Here is a 20,984-nt window from a genome sequence, read left to right as displayed (position 1 = left end):
TTAACTTATAATGTCAAAACAAAAGTATAAAGATAAATGTGATTATCCTTTAAACATAAACTCATCAGTTAAAAACACATCTCATTATCATTTAAATTTGTTATCGACTCAACTCGACCTATATTGTGTTTTATTGTGTCGTATTAGTAGTGAAAACTTAAAGAAAACACAGGCATTATGATTCATGAAAGGGTTCTTGATATTCACTCAATAAAAAAGAAATAATCATTTTATTTTTGTATTGACGATAAAAATTAAAATAATAAAATAAACAGAAGCAGAGGGCAGCAATTCGGGCGCATATGCTAAAGTCCTCGTTGGTTAATACGTTCGGGAAACCCATACAACACACGCACTCCTCGTATTCTCCCAACCCCAGCGGCATCTTCAAAGCCGCTTGCTTTTACCAAAAACCCTAGAGATTCTCATTCATCTCCGACAAACCCAAATCAAAATCAAGATCTATGAAGCACTAATCAGAAGAATCTCAAGGTATCGCAAGCTCGTCTGCTGGAACTGTGAGTGTATTTCTAGCTCTTCGTCTTAAATTTCACAGATCTGTTAGCTTACTGCTGAATTGTGTTTTGAGATATTCAATACTTGTTCGTATGAAGTTTTATAATTATGGGTCGTTTTGAACCTAGGAAAAGGATTAGAAAAGAAAAAGCTTTGGGGTTTTCTGTGAAATTGTTGCATCAGGTGGAAAAAAAAACCGGTGTTGAACTGTTGCTATGCTAAACTTTCCCAGATGATCTAATGGGTTTTTGTTTTGTTTTGTCTTAATTTGAATTGGTTGCTTTTGTGCTTCAGATAACAAATACTTTCATTTAGGAATCCGAGTCAATTAAGTAGTTGTAATGGGTGATAACAACAATTCTCCACCTGGGTCTCCTAAGGAGGCAGATCATGATTCTGATGCAAACCAACTTGTTAAGGATGATAGCTCACTGGAAACCATAGTCCGAAAGTTCCAAGATTCAATGTCTATTGGAAAAAGGCACGCATTTTGGGAAACTCAACCTGTTGGGCAATTTAAGGATCTTGGGGATGTCAGCTTGGCCGAGGGCCCAATTGAGCCCCCCACACCGTTGTCTGAGGTCAAACAAGAGCCTTACAATCTTCCGACTCAGTATGAATGGACCACTTGTGACCTGGACTCTGAAGATACCTGCACTGAGGTCTACAATCTGTTGAAGAATAATTATGTTGAGGATGATGAGAACATGTTTCGATTCAATTACTCGAAGGAGTTTCTCAGGTGGGCTCTGCACCCTCCTGGTTATTTTAGGAGCTGGCATATTGGTGTTCGTGCAAAGACTAACAAGAAGCTGGTTGCTTTCATTACTGGTGTTCCTGCTAGAATCCGGGTCCGTAATGAGATAGTGAAAATGGCTGAGATTAATTTCTTATGTGTGCATAAGAAGCTTAGGTCAAAGAGACTTGCACCTGTTATGATCAAGGAGGTCACAAGGAGGGTTCATTTGGAGAATATATGGCAAGCAGCATACACAGCTGGAGTAGTTCTTCCAACTCCAATCACAACTTGCCAGTACTGGCATAGGTCTTTGAACCCAAAGAAGCTTATTGATGTTGGGTTTTCTAGGCTTGGTGCCAGGATGACTATGAGCCGAACCATAAAACTGTACAAGTTACCAGATTCACCAGCTACTCCTGGATTCAGGAAAATGGAACTTCGTGATGTCCCTGCTGTAACTCGGTTGCTTAGAAACTACTTGAGCCAGTTTGTGGTTGCACCAGATTTTGATGAAAATGATGTGGAGCATTGGCTTCTTCCTGAGGAGAATGTGGTGGACAGTTACTTGGTCGAGAGCCCAGAGACTCATGAGGTGACCGACTTCTGCAGCTTCTACACTCTTCCTTCGTCTATCCTCGGCAATCAGACCTACTCAATCTTGAAGGCTGCATACTCCTATTATAATGTATCCACAAAGACTCCACTGCTTCAGTTGATGAATGATGCTCTTATCGTAGCAAAACAGAAGGATTTTGACGTCTTCAATGCACTGGATGTCATGCAGAATGAGTCGTTCTTGAAAGAGCTCAAGTTTGGACCTGGTGATGGGCAACTTCACTACTACCTCTATAATTATCGGATGAGGAATGCATTAAAACCCTCAGAGCTTGGGCTTGTACTCTTATAGTTTTTCCAGTCTTTGGTTTTGCACTGTGAACTGAGAAATTATTTCCGTTTCTGTTTTTCCCCCTATTTTGTGGCTAGCTAGCTGATGCTTTCATTTGTCTTGCTCCTTTGGATCATCAACAGAGAATGAGATGTTGGCAATTACATCTTAAACATTTTCCCTTATTTGATTCCTTTTGCCTCTTCAATTTCATAATCGTTTATGTTTCTGCAGTTTAAGTTGCATAACGAAGTTGATGGCCTTGGGCTATTTTATTATTTTCACTTGGCGCTACAATGAGATGGAAGACCATATGTGACCGATAACCAAATTCACACACATTTATGTTTAGCAAATTTTGGCAAACTCCTGGTCTGTTCTCTCTGTCACGCAGGGGTAATTTGAAAACAAACAAACAAAGAATTCCATCATATAAAAACGAAATAAATTCATCACTATAAAGCTATAGTTTTATGATTAAATGAAAAGATAAAATTACATCACTTAAAACCTGTGAAATTTTCCAACCAAATATATATATATATATATATATAAACCGCGTGATCCTTGATAGACCGATAATTCAAAAACCATTCTCCATCAGCTGCCACCGGGTCGGTCTGAAGAGTAGTATAATAATAACTATTATTATTAGGAAAATGGGCAAAAAAATATTTTGGCTTGGTTGCACCTCAGTAGCGAATGGAAGTATAGCGAACTAAATTTACAAGTTCTAATCACAGGTGTCATCTTCCAATTGGATAAGACGGATTCATATCTCATGCCATCAGCAGAACTTCACCTTCTGAACCTGTCAAATTAGGAGGTATGTCAACATATAGTCAAAATGAAGTGGAAAAGCTATGCAAAAGATAAGACAACAATTGGGAAGTTTGGGTGTTACATTTCTCAAGAATCTCTGCTGCCACCTGCAGCGTTGATTCTGCTTCTTCAGCCATCTCTGACAACCTCTCAAACTCTTTCACTGCTTCTGCTGCCACAAACGATTTGTTTTCGGCATCAGCAATCTTGTAGGCAGCAGCCACTGCCGATTCCTCTATCGGATGGATGTCCTTTTGTTTCGGGGCTTTCGTCCTGTAGCAATTTTGAATCTACATTTTGATGACATGGTAACTTAAATGAGTTGATATTCAATGTCGATTTCAGCTTGCAATGTAATCTGGCCAGCAACTAGCTACAATGTTAAGTTGCAATCAAGCATAAAAAAATAATAATAATAAGGTGCGCAGAAAAACATAGATTTAGCCATTTAAAATTGCTAGTTGCAAATAAACATACCATTGATAGAGCCAGATTAATCCTGGGTTAGAAATACATACATACAATGATTAAATTTGAGCTGAAAAATATAAAACCAATCACCTTTTCAAGTTTCTCTTGGTGAACCAGCCTTCTCAACCTATTACTTAATGACCTTCTAAAATTTGGGGGGATTTCATTCCTTTGCTGCACAAATCGTTTTCAATATCATGAAAATTGAGTGGTAATAAAAATTAAATTATCATTTACAAGGGTAACAAACATTCGATAACACCTCATGACAATGTAAAGGCAGTAACAAGCAGGTAACATCATTAGAGACATCCAAAAACAATGTCAATAGGAAGCTTTTCTTCGTAAATTCTTTACAGAAAATTGCATTCTCACCATCAAACTAAGTAAAAGTAATCTATTTGAAGATCATCCTAATATAATGAGCTCAACTGGTATTGAAATACCAGCTTAGATTTAGGTCTTATCAATCAAGTAGCTAATATGAGACAGAATAGATATGTTGGTCTTCTAACAAAATGCTATATTTTCAAGAAGTAAAATTAAGTCAGTTTTTTCAGCTCTAACAGAATACATGATGTACCATGATTAATTGAAACATGAATCTACAAGAGTTTATAAAGGATCAAAATATTATCATTTCATGACAATTTTCTTTCCCTTCCAAATGAATATACAGCTTCCTCCATAGTAAACCCAGATATTTTTTGTTTCATTTTGTTAAGACAAGAAAGAAAGCATATATTTCCAGTGTACCTCAATAAAGCTAGCAATAGCACCAGAGTCCAATCCATTTGGCCCTGTTGAGGTAGAAAGTGCTTCAAAAATCATTGCATCATACCTAATAACAGAAGAAGATGATTGACCAAAATGAAATTGACTCCAAGAATAGGAGTAGCTATTGGAGTTACAGAAATTGATAAAATGAAATGGATAACAACTGTAGGCATATACGTAGAAATAAATCCTTCTATTCACTTTGTTACTTAATCCTAAGAGTTATGTAATCTACATACGTTATGTTTGCCGTGAGAGGCTTGAGAGTGTTAAAGCATAGGACTGTGGCTGTGCTGAAACTACAGCATCATATAATATGATTCCAGGAAGAGAGCAAAGCAAGATCCGCCAACTAGGCTAATTGTTGCGTGTCACACAACAATATTATAGTTCAGAATATAATAACACACTTCCATATCTTTCAATTAGTCGGGATATTTCTTCATGGGTGTTCTCGAAGAAACTACGCAATAGAACCATTCATTCTTATTGCATGCAGGAGGGAGTATACGAGCTAAGAGGAATTTTTTTTTCTTCCTTTTATACGTGAAACCACTCCTTATTTTGTAGCACCTACTTATATATGCATAGAGCAACACTATGTTTATAGAGCTGAACTCAAATGATTGAATCCTTGTCAACTTAGTACGACTATAATATTTACAAAGATGGCCACCTCACATCTAGTTATCAACTGAAGAGTCCTTAGCATCATCAACCATTAACTCCTTTCCTCTCCCCTTTATCCTGACTGACCTGACTGATTAGTCAGCTACCCCATCACCATTACTGTGCCAATTCATACAACTCTAAAGAGCTATTTCATTCCACAATGTAACCATGTTTCTTCCACTCATCATTCCCCACACAGAAATTCAGCAAATTCCAGTCACAGTATAGTTCAGTGAAAACTTCATAGTGAAAGAGTACCACGTAACAACCTGCATATTTTTTTCTATTGTATTAATAAAAGACGACGGCAATGAGAAACAAGTGTCATACGCTGGAGCAGTTTTTGCATCAGATAAGCCAGTTGAGGAATCATCTGCAACTGGAGCTGCTGGTGCATCGTGCCTGACTGGAGTTGCTGCTGGTGCATCGCGTCTGGCTGGAGTTGCTGCTGGTGCATCGCGTCTGGCTGGAGTTGCTGCTGGTGCATCGCGTCTGGCTGTAGCTGTAGCTGCTGCTGGTGCATCTCGTTTGGCTGCAGCAGCAGCAGAAGTTTGTGAAACGGACAGTGAAGCAGCAGGAGCATCGGCGTTGGCTTTTGCTTTTGGCGCCCTTGACTTATCTCTGGGGTTCATGCCACTAACAGTCATATTCCTCCATTTGTCCTATAAAAGCAAAACCCAAGTTGAACCACAGACCAGGCACACAGTAATTAACTGAAAAAATATATGGTTCCACCGTATTAGATGCAGTCTGCAATAGTTCTGATATTAAGAAGCTTAATTCATTGAAATATAATTTAGGCTAGCGTGATTGCACACCATTCCAAAAATGCTTTTCATACCCAAATACCATGTGAACAAAGATTGAAAATCAAGTGACTTAAGAGTGCCTCCCAACTTTGCAATAGGTGGGCTGTTTTGGAACCAAGTTGTAAATTAACAAACCCTACGTTAGAAATAATCAAGTGGGCAGTGGCTCCAAATAGCTATTGGTAGCTCTATGTGATCCATGGGTGTTCACCATTTTAATCCAAAACTCCACAAGGGTAAGACTCAGCCACTCAAATTCATAGGTCTGATATGCCATCACCATTGTAATCCACTTTAACATACCATAAAAACCAGAGCATGTTTACATTCAATAACCTCTCATTTGACCCAAAAAGAAAAATTAAAACAAACAAAATTCATCACTTTTACAGCCTATAGCAACTTTCTTAATTGTCTTGAAAACAACCACCACAAAACACAGTAAACTCAAATTCCGGGTTTTCCATGCGAACACGTGTATGTATACACACAAATACAGATACATACGTATACGTATATAGATAAGGAGAGAGAGAGAGATAGAGACCTTGAGATCAATATTGGAGCGAGAAGAGAGGAAAGGATTGAACTCAGGGTCTTTCTGGATGTCCTTCCACTTGCCAGTGCCATGCTTTTTCACGCCAGCTCTTAGAGCTTCTTCCTCCTCCGATGTCCATTTTTGCTTTGGATTTCCCATTTCTCTCTCTCCCTCCCTCCCTCTCTTTACTTGTCTGTGTCTCTGTGTGTCACAGAATCTATGACTGCCGCGAAGTGCTCTGCTTTTTCGTTTGGTTTGCTTACACAAAAACGAGGGTTCGTTTCGTGCCACTTTCTAACTGCATAATGATTTAACGATTTCAATGGCTGCCAAACGACGCCGTTGCATTCCTCTCCATTTTTTTAACTTTCGGCCCATGAAAAAGGAGCTCCAACTTCTCAAGCCGTGCCCGCAAAACAAAAGTTTCGATAAAGGCCACGTCCATGACTAAGGCAGAGGCTTCTAAATATACCATGAAATTTAAAAGCCCAACATCTGCCCCACCCCCTCTTTTTATTTATTTATTTATTTATATTTTTAATATGGTAATTCTACTTCTATTTACAAGAATTGATCCATCACTATTAAATTTATGAACGATATAATATAATATATAAAAAAAGGAGACATCAACCAAAGAATTCTGAAGTGAGGTTAAACCCATATTCAAGCTCACTTCATTGTGAGAGCTACCGTATAGGACAACTCTACACAAGACTATTTTACACTAAAACATACTGACTTTTAGGGACGACTTCTATTTTTTTATGTTTTAAATATAATTTTTGAGATATAATGGAGTGTCAAACTAATGTTATCTTTTCAAAATGCAAAATTGATCCCATAAATTTAGCGTAGTGCGACTTAGAAGTTTTGACCTTTCGGGTAGAAAATCAACTTATGCACTTGAAAAACTCACTTCAACATTTGAGAGCATATATACCTATATAGATCATACGTGTTTTTTTTTGTCCCTTGTAATATGATTCGGATCTTTATTGCATTGTACATGAGCTTGAACAATATCGAAAAATGTTTATAATGTCGAAAGATGTTTGAAGACGTTAATGAACATATGGTTTAAAATAAGTAGTTGAGAAATCATGATCCGATTTACAACAGTTTCACAAAAACATTTTACTTAACGTGAACATATTGGTAATGAGAAAAAGGGGAGCCATTCGTTTTACATGAGCAGTGTAGCCTACTCATAAAGAACTAAAACCCACACAAATTCAGACATTTTCCAAAACGGCAGCTGAAAAAGGAACACAACTCGTCTTGATAAGGGAACTTTTTCCAAAGCGTGAGCTAATAGGAACTTCCCACGTGGCAGAATTCGGATGACTGTCTTAACGAGTAGCAAATTAAAACGCACCATATAACTCCCTTCCCTATCTCTAACGTTCCAGAGAAACCCAGCGGTCAGTGACTCAGTGACAGGACTCGAAGCTCGCTCAGACTCAGAGAAGCATTCGTTGATATTTTCACCCAGAAAAATCTACATTTCTGAAAAACCATTTTCCTCTCTCTCTCTCTCTCTCTCTCTCTCTCTCTCAAAGACTCAAACTGTTTGAACCAAAATTGAGAATAAAACAGTCCCAATGCAAGGCTCTGAGTTGTGAACAGTTTGAGACGGAGAGGAAGAGAGAGAAGCCGGTCTCATGGACTGCGTTGTGGCAATGACGGTGTCGTTTTGCCCGACTTGGAGGTCGAAAAGAAGAGGGCTGCCAAGTAAAAAGGAAGCTCCTTTCTTTGGCTACGGCTTGTACAAGAAGCATTCTCTGCAAGTGAAAGCAAGTGCCGGAAGTGGAGGGGGTGTGGGTGTGGCTGTCAAACAAGGCTTTGCGGATGAAGAGGATTATGTAAAGGCTGGCGGGTCTGAGTTACTTTTCGTTCAAATGCAGCAGAACAAGGCCATGGAAGAGCAGTCCAAGCTCTCTGACAAGGTTAATTCTCTCTCTGCCTATATGGTTTTTGTTAGTCTTTGTATTTGAGTATGCATGAACCCCAAAACCCAAAAACCAATTTCGTAATGCTGTTATTTATTAATTTGCAGCTACCGCCAATATCTGTAGGAGATAATATACTGGATTTGGTGGTGATTGGTTGTGGTCCAGCAGGTCTTGCTCTGGCTGCAGAGTCAGCCAAGTTAGGATTGAAAGTTGGGCTTATTGGCCCTGACCTCCCTTTTACAAATAACTATGGTGTTTGGGAGGATGAATTCAAAGGTATTTACTTTATTATCTGTCTTGTTAAGTGCATTATCAACTACCCAATTTAAAGCACTCTACCAAACTGTGATCACATTTTTAATTTGCTTAAATTTTTACATTTTCAGATCTTGGATTTGAAGGGTGTATTGAGCATGTTTGGCAGGACACCATTGTATATCTTGATGATGATTCTGACCCCATTCTGATTGGTCGTGCTTATGGACGCGTTTGTCGAACCAAACTACATGAGGAGCTTTTAAGAATGTAATTAGAACTCTATTCTACATTTGTAAATAATTTAAGCTTGTATAACCGCACCTCAGAGATAGAGGGAAGATCCATGTCACACTGGTAATCAGCTGCCACTAACCAGTTACCTTGAAAACGGATGATTCTCTCGTCTTTGTCTAGTTCGTCAGCTGCTTTCTTAAGTGCCGACAAAACTGTAATTCTCTGTAGATTCATAATTCATATTAATTTTCTTAGGTGTGTGGAGTCAGGTGTTTCATACCTCAATTCAAGGGTGAAAAGTATTGTTGAAGCTAGCAATGGCCATAGTCTTGTGGCCTGTGACCGCGATATCATAGTTCCCTGCAGGTATGATGGAATAATTCTTCAACGTAGATTATTGGTGATGGTGTTCATGAAGACTATGTTTCTTTTTTTCTTTTTTCTTTTCGATTCTACTTCTATCATACCTTGTTTCAAACTTCTAACATGGTATTATAGGCTTGCTACTGTTGCATCAGGAGCTGCCTCAGGGAAGCTTTTGCAATATGAGGTGGGTGGTCCAAAGGTGTCTGTTCAAACAGCTTATGGTGTGGAGGTTGAGGTAGGAACTATATTTGCAATCAGTAGTACATTAATGTTGTTGCTCAGGAAAAGAACAAAAAGTAATATATAATACTCATTGTGGTTCTTTTGCATGCCAGAGTTTGTTGTTCCTAGGTTTTGTTGCAATTCATAATATATCTTATATTGAATCCACATCATCTCCCCCCAACCTATAAAAAAAGAAAAAAATAATTGCTCTGTGCTCTGGGTTGACTAATTCCTTTTGGGCAGATAATTTGTGATGACTGACTACTGTGTCCATTCTGTCTTACAATTTCAGGTGGAAAACAATCCATACGATCCCAACCTAATGGTTTTCATGGACTACAGAGACTACACCAAGCAAAAAGTTTCATCTTTAGAAGCAGAATATCCAACATTTCTTTATGCCATGCCAATGTCTCCAACAAGATTGTTCTTTGAGGTTTGCTTGATGTACATCAGTTTGTCTGTTACATTACTTGATTCCTGTACCCAAAATTAAGAGAGAGTGATTTGCAGGAAACTTGCTTGGCTTCTAAAGAGGCCATGCCTTTTGATTTATTGAAGAAAAAGCTCTTGTCAAGGTTAAAGACAATGGGAATCCGTATTATAAAAACTTACGAAGAGGTAATTTTTATGACAGACTGCAATGCTTACCATTTTTTATATGTATTCTGAAAATATGTCCAAACAATGCTTCATGCCCATGCCATGTAGGGGAACAATCACTTGTTTGATTTGAAACTTTCATCACAGTAATCAGGAGATTTTTCTAGCTTACTTTCATAATTCAAGGCAAAATTTTGCTGCAATTTATGTAGGAATGGTCTTGGATTCCAGTTGGTGGGTCCTTACCAAATACTGAGCAAAAGAACCTAGCATTTGGTGCTGCTGCTTGTATGGTACATCCAGCCACAGGTAATATTTAAACCAAATAAATTAATAAGAGCAGTTTCCCCCATTGTTCAGTCTACTGATGCCTATAATTTTACCGTCATCAAGCAGGGTATTCAGTCGTGAGGTCTTTGTCAGAGGCTCCAAAATATGCTTCCGTGATTGCAACTATTTTGAAGCCGGGTCATTATAAGGCCATTCCCGGCCGTCAAATAAGTAATGAGAACATCTCGATGCAAGGTAAGTGTTGGTTTGGTTTGTTTAGAATAGCTACCTGCATCATACATTCCATAAGAATTAAAAACATAGATAATGAGTGTTTCAGACATTTCCATACTTTGAAAGATAACTATACTGTCATGAAATATTTTTTTCAAAAAGTTTAAAGGCTTGGTATCCTTTGGGCCTCATTCTCGAAGTTTCAAGTTTAGCTTTTGAAAGATAATTAGCTTGAAGAGGAAGCTCATCTCTCTCTTTCTACATGTGGTCGCTTCTCTTACTGATTTTCTCCATGGTGTAGTTTACATAGTTTGTAAACTTGCAGTCAGAGTCGGTGTTGTTTAGCTTATTTTCTATATTTTATATGTATAACAGGTAGATAAAATATTCCTCTAAGTCACATAAACAGAATAACTAAAATACTTTTTTTATAGGACTTGCAAGAATATTTTTTTTATAGGACTTGCAAGAATTATGCATTGCAAGGTTTATACGGTGTTGGCTCATTCCCCACTTAATTTTTTATTTGCAAGGTGCAGGGTGTAATGGACCTATTTGTTTCTCTCTGTGAACATCTATCCGTCTCTCCATGTTAACTTTATATAATTACAAATCATTTGAATAATTTCATGCTTGCTGTAATGTTCCTGCTTAGCTAGCATACTACTCTTTAGTAAATTTTGTTCCAAAAACATTCATGTCGTTACTCGAATATGTCTTTAGAGTATCTTCTAATATTTAAGATAATTTGTAAAATGCATTACATTTGACTCAATATAACTTTTCCTTGCAGCATGGAACACCCTCTGGCCGCAAGAAAGGAAGCGCCAAAGAGCATTCTTTCTTTTTGGACTAGCACTTATTCTGCAACTGGACATTGAGGGCATCAGGACATTCTTTCATACTTTCTTCCGCTTGCCCACCTGGTACGATTGGTTAGCTGTTTTAGTTCATGAACTAAGCTTGAACAGAAGCAACAAAAAAGATTGATGGTTGTGCTTCCATTTGCAGGATGTGGCAGGGTTTCCTTGGCTCCACTTTGTCCTCAGCTGATCTCATGCTTTTTGCCGTGTACATGTTTGTTATAGCACCAAATAATTTGAGAAAGGGCCTCATCAGACATCTACTTTCTGATCCTACTGGAGCCACTATGATAAGAACCTATCTCACCCTATAGCCTGTCTGTGCGCCCTTCAATTCCTTCCCTTAGCAGCCCTACATAAGAACATAGTTTAGAATTAATACACTAAGATCCCACCCCACTTTTGGAAGTCACTTCCTTTTTGTGTAAATAATACAAATACTCTTCCCTCTGCTACCATTTAGAAGATCAAAGATGTGATTAACAATTCTAGTAAATAAATGCGTTTCGATGTAGCATCATTCAATTATATGCTTGCCCAAAAATTTCTTGACTGTTTGGTAAGTTAATTAAAGGGCCGGTTTTAGGCATAATTAACTTGAAATGTCATCAAATTGCTAAATCCTGGTTCACAGCCATAGCTTGCTTGACTGATGGTCTAGGCTCTAGCTCTTGTCCAACATCTTCCAATGACTAAAAGTTCAAGAAACCAACGAGCAATTTCAATGCTAAAAGTGCTCTTTAGACTTTGGGTTGCCTTCGTCCAATTAATATGGTCAGGTTGTATTAAAATGAAGAGCATCAAATCTTGTAATTAACAATTGAAAGAATCAGCACTCAGGCCTTGAGGGTTAAAAATGCTTGACGTCGTTTTTGTAGTAATTTGTGGTGGGAATCGAGCAATTTCAATGGTTCCTTGTAAAGTTAATTTTGTTTAATATAACACAAGCATATACACTTTATGATGCTCCCTTGTGCGAAAAGTATTCTTTTCCAGTATCATATAATAATTTTTCATATTTACAACTTGAAATACTAGCACCAGATTCTTTGTGTGTTCTAGATGACGATTCGTAATTCGTAATTCGATAGATAAATTCAAAATTGAGTTTAAATATATAGAGTTGTCTCTGAATAGGGTTGCAAATCTTTGTTTAAATTAATCAAGCCCAGTAATTTGGAATATCTTTGGTAAATTTATTATGTAACTCGGTAACAATTATAGTCTACAGAACACGTAATTGGCAGACGTAGAACCTAAGGTAACTTTCAAGTAGTTGGTCAAAGAATCCTTTGCATTTTTTGTCAAGTGATTGGCGTGGCACTTTCCAATGGACATGAATGTAACATTTTGAATACGATGGATTGATGCCCTAAATTAATCTTCTTATATAAATTAACCCTAGAAGCCCTTATGTTTTGCAATAACCATATTTCAATCTGCAGCTTTCTTAAATTGCTTGCAGTAAGTTTATAATTGAGCAAAAGTGAAGAAGCACACACATAGAAAGGTTTGTAAAGAAAGAAGGTGACAGAAGAAAGAGAGCACACATGGTTCTTTTCTTGCATGAACCGTCATGTTGGAAGCTATATGTGCTCTCTCTCTATCTGTCACCCTATCTCTCTCTTTCTCAACTGCATACATACAAGATAAATAGAACTATCTCAATTTACCTATTTGCATCTTCTTCTTCTTCTTCGTACTGTTGTGTGTTCTACTATTGTGGCAACATTATTGTTATTCCATAAAAATGCATGTAAATTAACATCCAAACATTAATTGGACTTCGGATTGTATCACTAATCAGGCTCCTTTTATCACATATAATCAAGATCAGAAAGTAGATGTCTGATGAGGCCCTATTTAATGACGAAGGACATTGACTTGCAGATCAATAGTCTCAGATTCGAATTCTCATGGCATATTGACCATGTACGCGTGAGACGACCCCCTCTGTAATATCGCTTGTATCAATATAGTTTCTTAGCTGTGAAAATTAATTTGAACACGTAAAATTAAGTTTACAACTCGTTTGGTACTTCTATTTACCATTAGACCACACATAATAATCAATCACTCCTTGTTCACGTGATCATTGCGTGTTAGGCAAATCCCAAAGGATCTCAGCTAGGGCTATACCCCTTTAATTATTCACCATAAACAATCAAAATTATAATTACTTCACAATAATTGATCATCACCAGCCAAAAGCTACTTGCTACACTATAAAGCTCCTTAATTACATATATCTCAGGTCTTATCACGGACAGTGGCCGTGTTCATTCAAACAAACATGGAGAACAAAGATAATCAGAAGCTTCACATCGCCATGTTCCCATGGCTAGCCTATGGCCACATAATGCCATTTCTCGAAGTCTCCAAGTTCTTAGCTCAAAAGGGTCACCGAGTCTCCTTCATCTCCACCCCCAAAAACATCCAGCGCCTCCCCATATCATCCCTATCTCCTCTCATAACTTTCATCGAGCTTCCTCTGCCGGCCATTGAAGGCTTGCCACATTCCACAGAGTCCACCTCCGAGCTACCAATTCACAAAGTCCCTTTCCTCAAAAAAGCCTACGACTTGCTCCAGTCTCCACTCACGCATTTCCTCCAACACTCGGACGTCAACTGGGTCATCCACGACTTCATTTGCCATTGGCTACCCCGAGTCGCGACTCAGCTCGGAATCAACTCGGTTTACTTCAACATCTTCAGTGCCACTACATTGGCTTTCCTTGGCCCTCCCTCTGAGCTACGCGGAGGTCAACGCCAGCTGCCGGAGGACTTCACGGTTGTGCCGAAATGGGTTGACTTTCCTTCTAATGTTGCTTTTAAGCTCCATGAGATGGTAAGCCACTGGGACTGCATGGACGATGAGGTCTCCGATTTTCAGAGGTTCGCGGATGCGATTCAATATTGTAACTTGGTGACCACGAGGAGCACTCCCGAGTTCGAATCCGACTCAGTCAGTTTACTCAGGAAACTGTACGGTAAACCCGTTGTTCCACTCGGGTTGTTGCCACCCAGCTCAGTGCCACGTCAGCACGGTGGCGCTGATGATCAGGTGGATGAGAAGTGGGAAGTGTTGAGAGAGTGGCTCGACAATAAGAAAGAGAAATCAGTGATTTACATCGCACTCGGTACTGAGGTGACTCTGAGTCAAGAGTTGATGCACGAGTTAGCTCATGGAATAGAGAAATCCGGGTTGCCTTTTATTTGGGTGGTCAACAATCGCCCATTAGAGCAACTCCACCCCTTAGGGCAAAGTCTAAGGCAAGGGCAAGCAAGGGCAAGCAAGGGCTGACACTATTCACGTGAATAGTGTCAGCCTTGCCATTTGTGGTTCCACCCACAAGGGCAAAGTCTAGGGCAAGTCTAGGGCAATTACTATTCATTGTACTTTATTTCCTATTTTTTAATACTTTAAATCATTAATTTTGATAATCTTTTGTAATTAAATTTTCGGATAAGATTTTCGGATGTGAATCTCGGTTGCCACGTGTCTTATTCCAGATAAAATTTTCGGATATTCATTAATAAAAATTATAATATCAGATTTCCGATAAAATTTTCACCCTATAAAATTGTGCCGCGTGTCCCATGTCAGATAAGATTTTCAGATAATTTTAAAAAATTATAATGTCATATTTCAGATAAGATTTTCACCCTCTAAAATTGTGCCACGTGTCCCATGTCTGATAAGATTTTCAGATATTTTTTTCAAATAGTGATCTCAGATTTCAGATAAGATTTTCACCCTCTAAAATTGTGCCACGTGTCATCTCTATCTTCTGAATCCCTCTATATAACTACACCATCAACACCACTCCTCTCACACAATCTCTGATATATTCCTTCATTTCTCAGATTTTACAATTTCCCATTATACTCTCAATGTCAAACTTCAGGAGGGTGTTGGAGAGGCAACAGAAAGAATGGGAAGAAATCCGGCGTAGACGTGAGGAAGAAGATCGGGACGCCGATGAAGAAGAGGAAGAAATGCTTGAAGTAGCGGCGGTGTGTATGATGAATCAATCAAGCCAACACCATCGTCGTCGTGCCCCGAATGTGGAAAGACGCAGAGAGTCTCGGGGTAAGAATCTCTTGGAGGATTACTTTATCCCAAATTCGTTATATCCTGCTCATAAATTTCGAGAGAGATATAGAATGCAGCCACATTTGTTCCAAAAAATCATGCATGATATTTGTAATTACGACACATACTTCATTCAAAAGCATGATGCTGTTGGAGTTTTGGGTCTTATCCCGGAGCAAAAACTTACAGCTGCTTTGCGGATGCTTGCTTATGGGGCATCTGCAGAGCAGGTGGATGAGATTGCAAGGATGGGAAAATCTACTATCCTAGAGTGCTTGGTGAGATTTTGTGATGCAGTGGAAAATTTGTACACGAGGGAGTACCTTCGCAAACCCACTCCGAGGGACCTGCAAAGGCTTCTACAAAAAGGCGAGGCTCGAGGTTTCCCAGGAATGATCGGAAGCATTGATTGCATGCATTGGCAGTGGAAGAATTGTCCTACTGCGTGGCAAGGAGAGTATGGGAATCGGAAGGGCCAAAAAAGTATCATTTTGGAGGCCGTAGCTTCATTCGACACTTGGGTTTGGCATGCCTTTTTTGGGGTTGCCGGATCTCAGAATGACCTCAATGTCCTTGGTCAATCCCCGGTGTTCGATGAGGTATTGCGAGGTCATTCCCCTCAGGTCACATACCAAATCAACAATACCGTATACTCTGGGGCCTACTACCTTGCCGACGGAATTTATCCTAGGTGGACGACATTCGTGAAAACAATTCCGAATCCCCAATCCGAGAAGGAAAGAAGCTTTGCTTCCTTTCAAGAAGGTTACAGGAAAGACGTGGAAAGGTGTTTCGGTATCTTGCAAGCTCGTTGGGCAATTATCAGGGGTGCTGCTCGGATGCTAGACGAGGAGGTGCTGAGGAGTATTATGATGACTTGCATCATCCTCCACAACATGATTGTGGAGGATGAGTATGACTACGATGCTCCAGAGGTGTTTGAACCCGATCCTATGAACACGGCGTTGACAAGAATATATGAAAGGCCGATAGGACCAAATGGACTACCATTGGAGCCCGAACCGTTACTTCAGGATGGTCGATTCAACAACCCCATGATTGATCGTTATCAAGAAATGCAATCTTCATATGTTCACGAAAGACGTCAAGTTGACTTGATCGAGCACTTGTGGCAGATGAAAGGCAATCACAATGGATGAAGGCTAGATTTGTGCTTTGTTTGGATTTATGCTTTTTTTTTAATTATGCTTTGTTTTTGTGTGTTGTGTTTTGTGGAATTATTGCGAGGTCTTTTTTATTATTATGCTTTTATGTATGGTTTGTTTTGTGTGTTGTTTGCAATAAATGAAGGTTTGTTTTTAATTAATCTTTGTGAGGAATGCTCAAATGTTTTTAATAAGTAGTCCAATTATAGAATGCTTTTTTGATTGAATAAAAAAGAAACAATACAACAAATTAAAGGATAATACAACAATTTAAAAAAAATACAACAATTATAAAAAAATACAACAATACAATCTAATGGTTTTCATCATTTAGCCAATCCGTATTGCTAGGTCCGTCGTCATGGAAAAGTTTTCTTCTCATCACATCCCTTCGTTTATGTTTCCAATAGGCCTTTGTTTCAGGAGACATATGGCTCGTATCCATGGCCATGATTTTCATCTCTTTGTCATCCTCGTCTTTTTCTTTTGCATGTTGCTTTTCAATTGCAAAGGCTTCCAATCGTGCCTTGTCCGCTTCATCTCTCCTCAAGTCTCTCTCCAATCTTAGAGAGTTGTTCTTAGCTATTTGCTCGAATATTTGAACACAATCAATGTTCGAAGTGCCCCCTCTCTTGGCCTTTGCCGCCTTTCTCCCAATAGGTCTCGGCGGACGTGGGAGTGGTGACTCCGTTTCCATTGGGGAGTCCAATGGTGAATCGGTTAATGGCGATTCGTGGAGCGGCGTCTCATGCAACACAACCGGGGGTGCGGTAAGAATAATTTTGAATCTGGAACAATCCTTGACAATTTCCCAACATTGGAAATGCACAAAACTTTTTTTCCCTTGTCCCATGGCACCGAACCACATTTGTGCTTGTATGATCTATTCAAAATAAATAATTGGAAGTGCATTAAAAAAATATACAATGCAAGAAATTATAAACTATTTTGAAATGCAAGAATAAAATTGATTATGTAAATAAATATAGACAAATTGAAAATGCAAAAACAAAAAATAAAGATTATGCATGAAATTATAAACATATTTGAAATGCAAGAATAAAATTGATTATGTAAATAAATAAATCCAATTAGGAAATGCAAAAATAAAATAAACATTGTGCAACAAAAAGAAATAGAATATGCAATAAAAAAAAGTTACATTAAATTGATTAAAATGACAATTAAAAATATTTTACCTCATCGGAAAGATTCGCACCGCTCCGAATGTTCTCCTTTGCTTTTGTCAAGGCATTTCTCCATTTCCCTAACTCTTTGTTTAGAATTTTCCATCTACTAGACAAAGCCATTTCGGTCCGAATGGAACCCGATCTTTGACAAAATTCTCCATGAATTTTGCTCCACATATGATGGAACTTCATCTCATTGCCCGTGATAGGGTCATGACTAACGTTCACCCAAGACTCGCACAACGCAATATCTTCCTGGGTTGACCACGAGCCTCCGATTTCAACAGAAGATGCCATTTGTTTATTTTCTACAAATGGAAAGTAGTACAAAAATGTGAGTGGATAGTAAAAAATATTAGAAGGAGAAGAGTTTGTATGGAATTGGTGTGGAAAGTGGAAAATATGAGTAGAGAGTAAAAAATATTGGAAGGAGATGAGTTTGTATGGAGATTTGGTGTGGAAAATGAATTATGTGAGTGGAGAGTAGAAAATATTGTATGGAGAAGAAATTGTATGAAGATTTGGTGTTGAAAGTAGATAAAATGGTTAGGTATTTATAGGGAAAAAATACATACATTTTTGGTATTTTTTTAAAAAAAAATTTCAGAATTTTTTCGGATTTTTTCGGATTTTTTTAAAATTTTTTTGGCCAAAAAAATGAGAACCGTAGGATTTCTGAAAAAAATCCAATCGGAGCCACCCGGTTCCGACACGTGGCATGTAACCGTTGGTGGTGACGTCAGCGCTGACGTCACCTGAACTCGGGCTCGAGCCCAGTCGATTTTCGCCCTTGGGCCTGCCCGGGCTCGTGGGACCCGCAGCTTGCCCGGGCTGCTTTGCGCGCGCTGGAGCTGGACTTGGGCTGATTTTTGCCTTTTGCCTGGGCCAACCCCTGGCGCTGTACATGCTCTTAGTGGAAGGCATGTTGGGTGCGGATATTATTCCACCCGAGTTTCAAACTCGGGTGGGTGACCGCGGTTTGGTGTGGAGGGGTTGGGCCCCTCAACTTAAGATACTGGGTCACTCGTCGGTTGGGGGTTTCTTAACTCACTGTGGTTGGAGTTCGGTTATCGAGGCACTCGGGTTTGGAAGGGTGCTTATTTTGTTTTCCGGGGCAAATTCGGATCAAGGGTTGATTGCGAGATTGTTGCACGGAAAACAGGTCGGGTTGGAGATACCGAGGGACGAGCAAGATGGGTCATTTACGCGTGACTCAGTGGCTGAATTGACTCGCCGAGTGATGGTTGACAAAGAAGGTGAGTCACTCAGGTCAAATGCATGGGCCATGAAGGAGATTTTTGGCAACAAAGAGCTGAACAAGAAGTGCTTGGACGAGTTCACTCGGTTCCTTGAAACATGGCCAGCTTCAACCTAATCACTCTGCACAATCAATGCCTTGGGGCCTCTTGTCATAAGTTGTGCTTAAGATGCTTGCCTTTTATTTATTTATTTTTTCTTCTTTGTCCACAATAATAAAGGCATTTCAGTTGGATGTGGTCATATGATCATCCAAAGAAAAAAGTTACGGTTTATATTAATTTCCCAGACAGCTGAATCTTTTTGAAAATTAAATCATTAAACTGTTAAGTTTTATTATTGTGTAAAAAGACAAAAAAGGTCATCCAACTTAATACTTAATTCTAGTACATCTATATACACACCCCATTCACCCTACCACTCTTCATATTAAGTTTTAGAAAAACACAAACTTATCTATACCCTATTACTAGATTTCTCTTCTCTTTTAAAGCGGTAGAATGTTGGGGAGCTATACTATTTATATAGCCGAATGTGGCTACCAGTGAGAAACGTGAATGAGTGTGGTAACTTGATGTAATTTCCTAGCACGAACCCTAAGAGGATAGTTGAGGAGTCACTATTCTAGCCAAGACAAGAGTTTGTAGTACCTTCACGATCTCAATTGATACATACAGAGATATTGGTATCAGATATATCCATACAACATAAGGGCAGTCAAGAAATGGAAAAAAGCAGCAAGTGCTGGTCTTTTGGGGTCATAAAACATCAGGTTATTGATCTAGATGGGAAAAGTGCATTCTTCATAAATGTCCCACAGGACACCAAATTCTTGCGACCATGTAAATGTAAACTCCTTCCTTCTCATCCAGATCAATAATCTGATGTAATGTTGGACCAAGAACCTGCCTCTCCCATTTCAATTCTTCTAGTGGGATCGATGAACAAGCCAAGACCTCTAATCGTTTAACAGCTCAGTCCCACGTTGAGGAGTAAGTGTAATATACATGCATAATCATCCTTCTACATTTCCAGCTCTTGTTCACCTTGATTGTGTTGGTCATCCTCCACCACTTCCATCTCTTGTTCACCTTCGTTTTCATGATCATGCTTCATTACTTCTGCCTCTTCATCGTATCATGACAATATATGATTATTTTGTCTTTTTACACAATAATAAAATTTAAAATATTAATTATTTAAGTATTAGAGTAAACAAAGAAAAGTATAGAGTTCAAATAGAAAAACTCTTTTATTTTTTTATTTTTTTTTGCTCGGTGTGTATTTAGGGGTAGTTTGGAAAGATACTGGAATTTTCTTAGAAATTGTGAAAATTTGAATTAGAAGTTGTGGTGAACTTAGAACATGGGGTGAATAAAGAGAAGTGTGGGGTTTAAATAGAAAAACTCATATTTTTTTGCCAAACTTTTAATTTATGATCATCCAAAGAAAAAAGTTATGGCTTATATTAATTTCCCAGACAGCTGAATCTTTGTGAAAATAACTTGTTGAAAAGTTGTGCTAAGCATGATTGCAAACAGCCAGATTAGTGCAGATATTTCTTTACCAAATATGACATGCAATAATTTGGTAACAGATTTAAGATTTTTTTTCAAATCAAGTAGTCCTTTATCACATTTCTGACCATAATGGCAGAAGGCCCCTATGACAAAAATAAACCAGTCCTAAAGGATTGATCACCCTATGAGGCATTTTAAACTTTGTCCTAGACTAATAAAATGACTTGCAATAATTGTTAACTGATGAGGTTTATATCAAATAAAGTCCTGTACCTATTAATTTGACCAGATATTTTTGAATTAAAATAATTTTAAAAGATTATTTGATCCTCGTTTTCACCTTGAATATGTACTTAAACATAGAATTAAATTAGTAGATGGTTAAGAAATGTCATAACCGATCCAATTAGATCTAGCATAATCAGAAAACCCTAGCCACTCTCTCCCTTTGTGAGTCCTAAAGGAAAATTCCATAGAGTGAGAAGGAGGAAGAAGTGTCACTGTCCCTCCTCCCCCT

At 38.5% G+C, this 20,984-nt stretch overlaps 4 protein-coding genes across 5 annotated transcripts; 3 read left to right on the top strand and 1 right to left on the bottom strand.

Annotated features, from left to right (window-relative positions):
- LOC18771698 (glycylpeptide N-tetradecanoyltransferase 1) lies at nt 255-2,349 on the top strand. Of its 2 annotated transcripts, none has more exons than XM_007202011.2 (2): nt 255-518; nt 811-2,349. In XM_007202011.2, the coding sequence occupies exon 2, from the start codon at nt 858-860 to the stop codon at nt 2,160-2,162; it is 1,305 nt and encodes a 434-aa protein (XP_007202073.1). In that variant the 5' UTR covers nt 255-518; nt 811-857; the 3' UTR covers nt 2,163-2,349. The 2 variants fall into 2 exon arrangements, with proteins under 2 accessions (XP_007202073.1, XP_020423673.1); XM_020568084.1 differs by having other exon boundaries at nt 298-518; nt 832-2,349.
- LOC18770672 (single myb histone 4) lies at nt 2,573-6,630 on the bottom strand. Its single transcript, XM_020568085.1, has 6 exons — nt 6,240-6,630; nt 5,214-5,545; nt 4,191-4,275; nt 3,525-3,608; nt 3,046-3,253; nt 2,573-2,952 (listed from the first exon to the last, which is right to left on the bottom strand). Exons 1-6 carry the CDS (start codon nt 6,387-6,389, stop codon nt 2,921-2,923), a joined length of 891 nt encoding a protein of 296 aa, XP_020423674.1. The 5' UTR covers nt 6,390-6,630; the 3' UTR covers nt 2,573-2,920.
- Nucleotides 7,895-11,765, top strand: LOC18771479 (lycopene epsilon cyclase, chloroplastic). The gene is made up of 11 exons (XM_007203578.2): nt 7,895-8,179; nt 8,290-8,461; nt 8,572-8,710; nt 8,933-9,043; nt 9,176-9,278; nt 9,561-9,704; nt 9,782-9,889; nt 10,084-10,180; nt 10,268-10,396; nt 11,169-11,301; nt 11,387-11,765. The coding sequence occupies exons 1-11, from the start codon at nt 7,895-7,897 to the stop codon at nt 11,550-11,552; spliced, it is 1,587 nt and encodes a 528-aa protein (XP_007203640.2). The 3' UTR covers nt 11,553-11,765.
- Nucleotides 13,272-19,193, top strand: LOC18771653 (UDP-glycosyltransferase 91C1). The gene is made up of 2 exons (XM_007203229.2): nt 13,272-14,475; nt 18,600-19,193. The coding sequence occupies exons 1-2, from the start codon at nt 13,532-13,534 to the stop codon at nt 19,063-19,065; spliced, it is 1,410 nt and encodes a 469-aa protein (XP_007203291.2). The 5' UTR covers nt 13,272-13,531; the 3' UTR covers nt 19,066-19,193.

This window comes from Prunus persica, chromosome G7 (assembly GCF_000346465.2).
Source record: "Prunus persica cultivar Lovell chromosome G7, Prunus_persica_NCBIv2, whole genome shotgun sequence".
NCBI lineage: Eukaryota > Viridiplantae > Streptophyta > Magnoliopsida > Rosales > Rosaceae > Prunus > Prunus persica.
The sequence above is the reverse complement of the archived record's forward strand: the minus strand, read 5'-3'. Positions and strand labels throughout refer to the sequence as shown.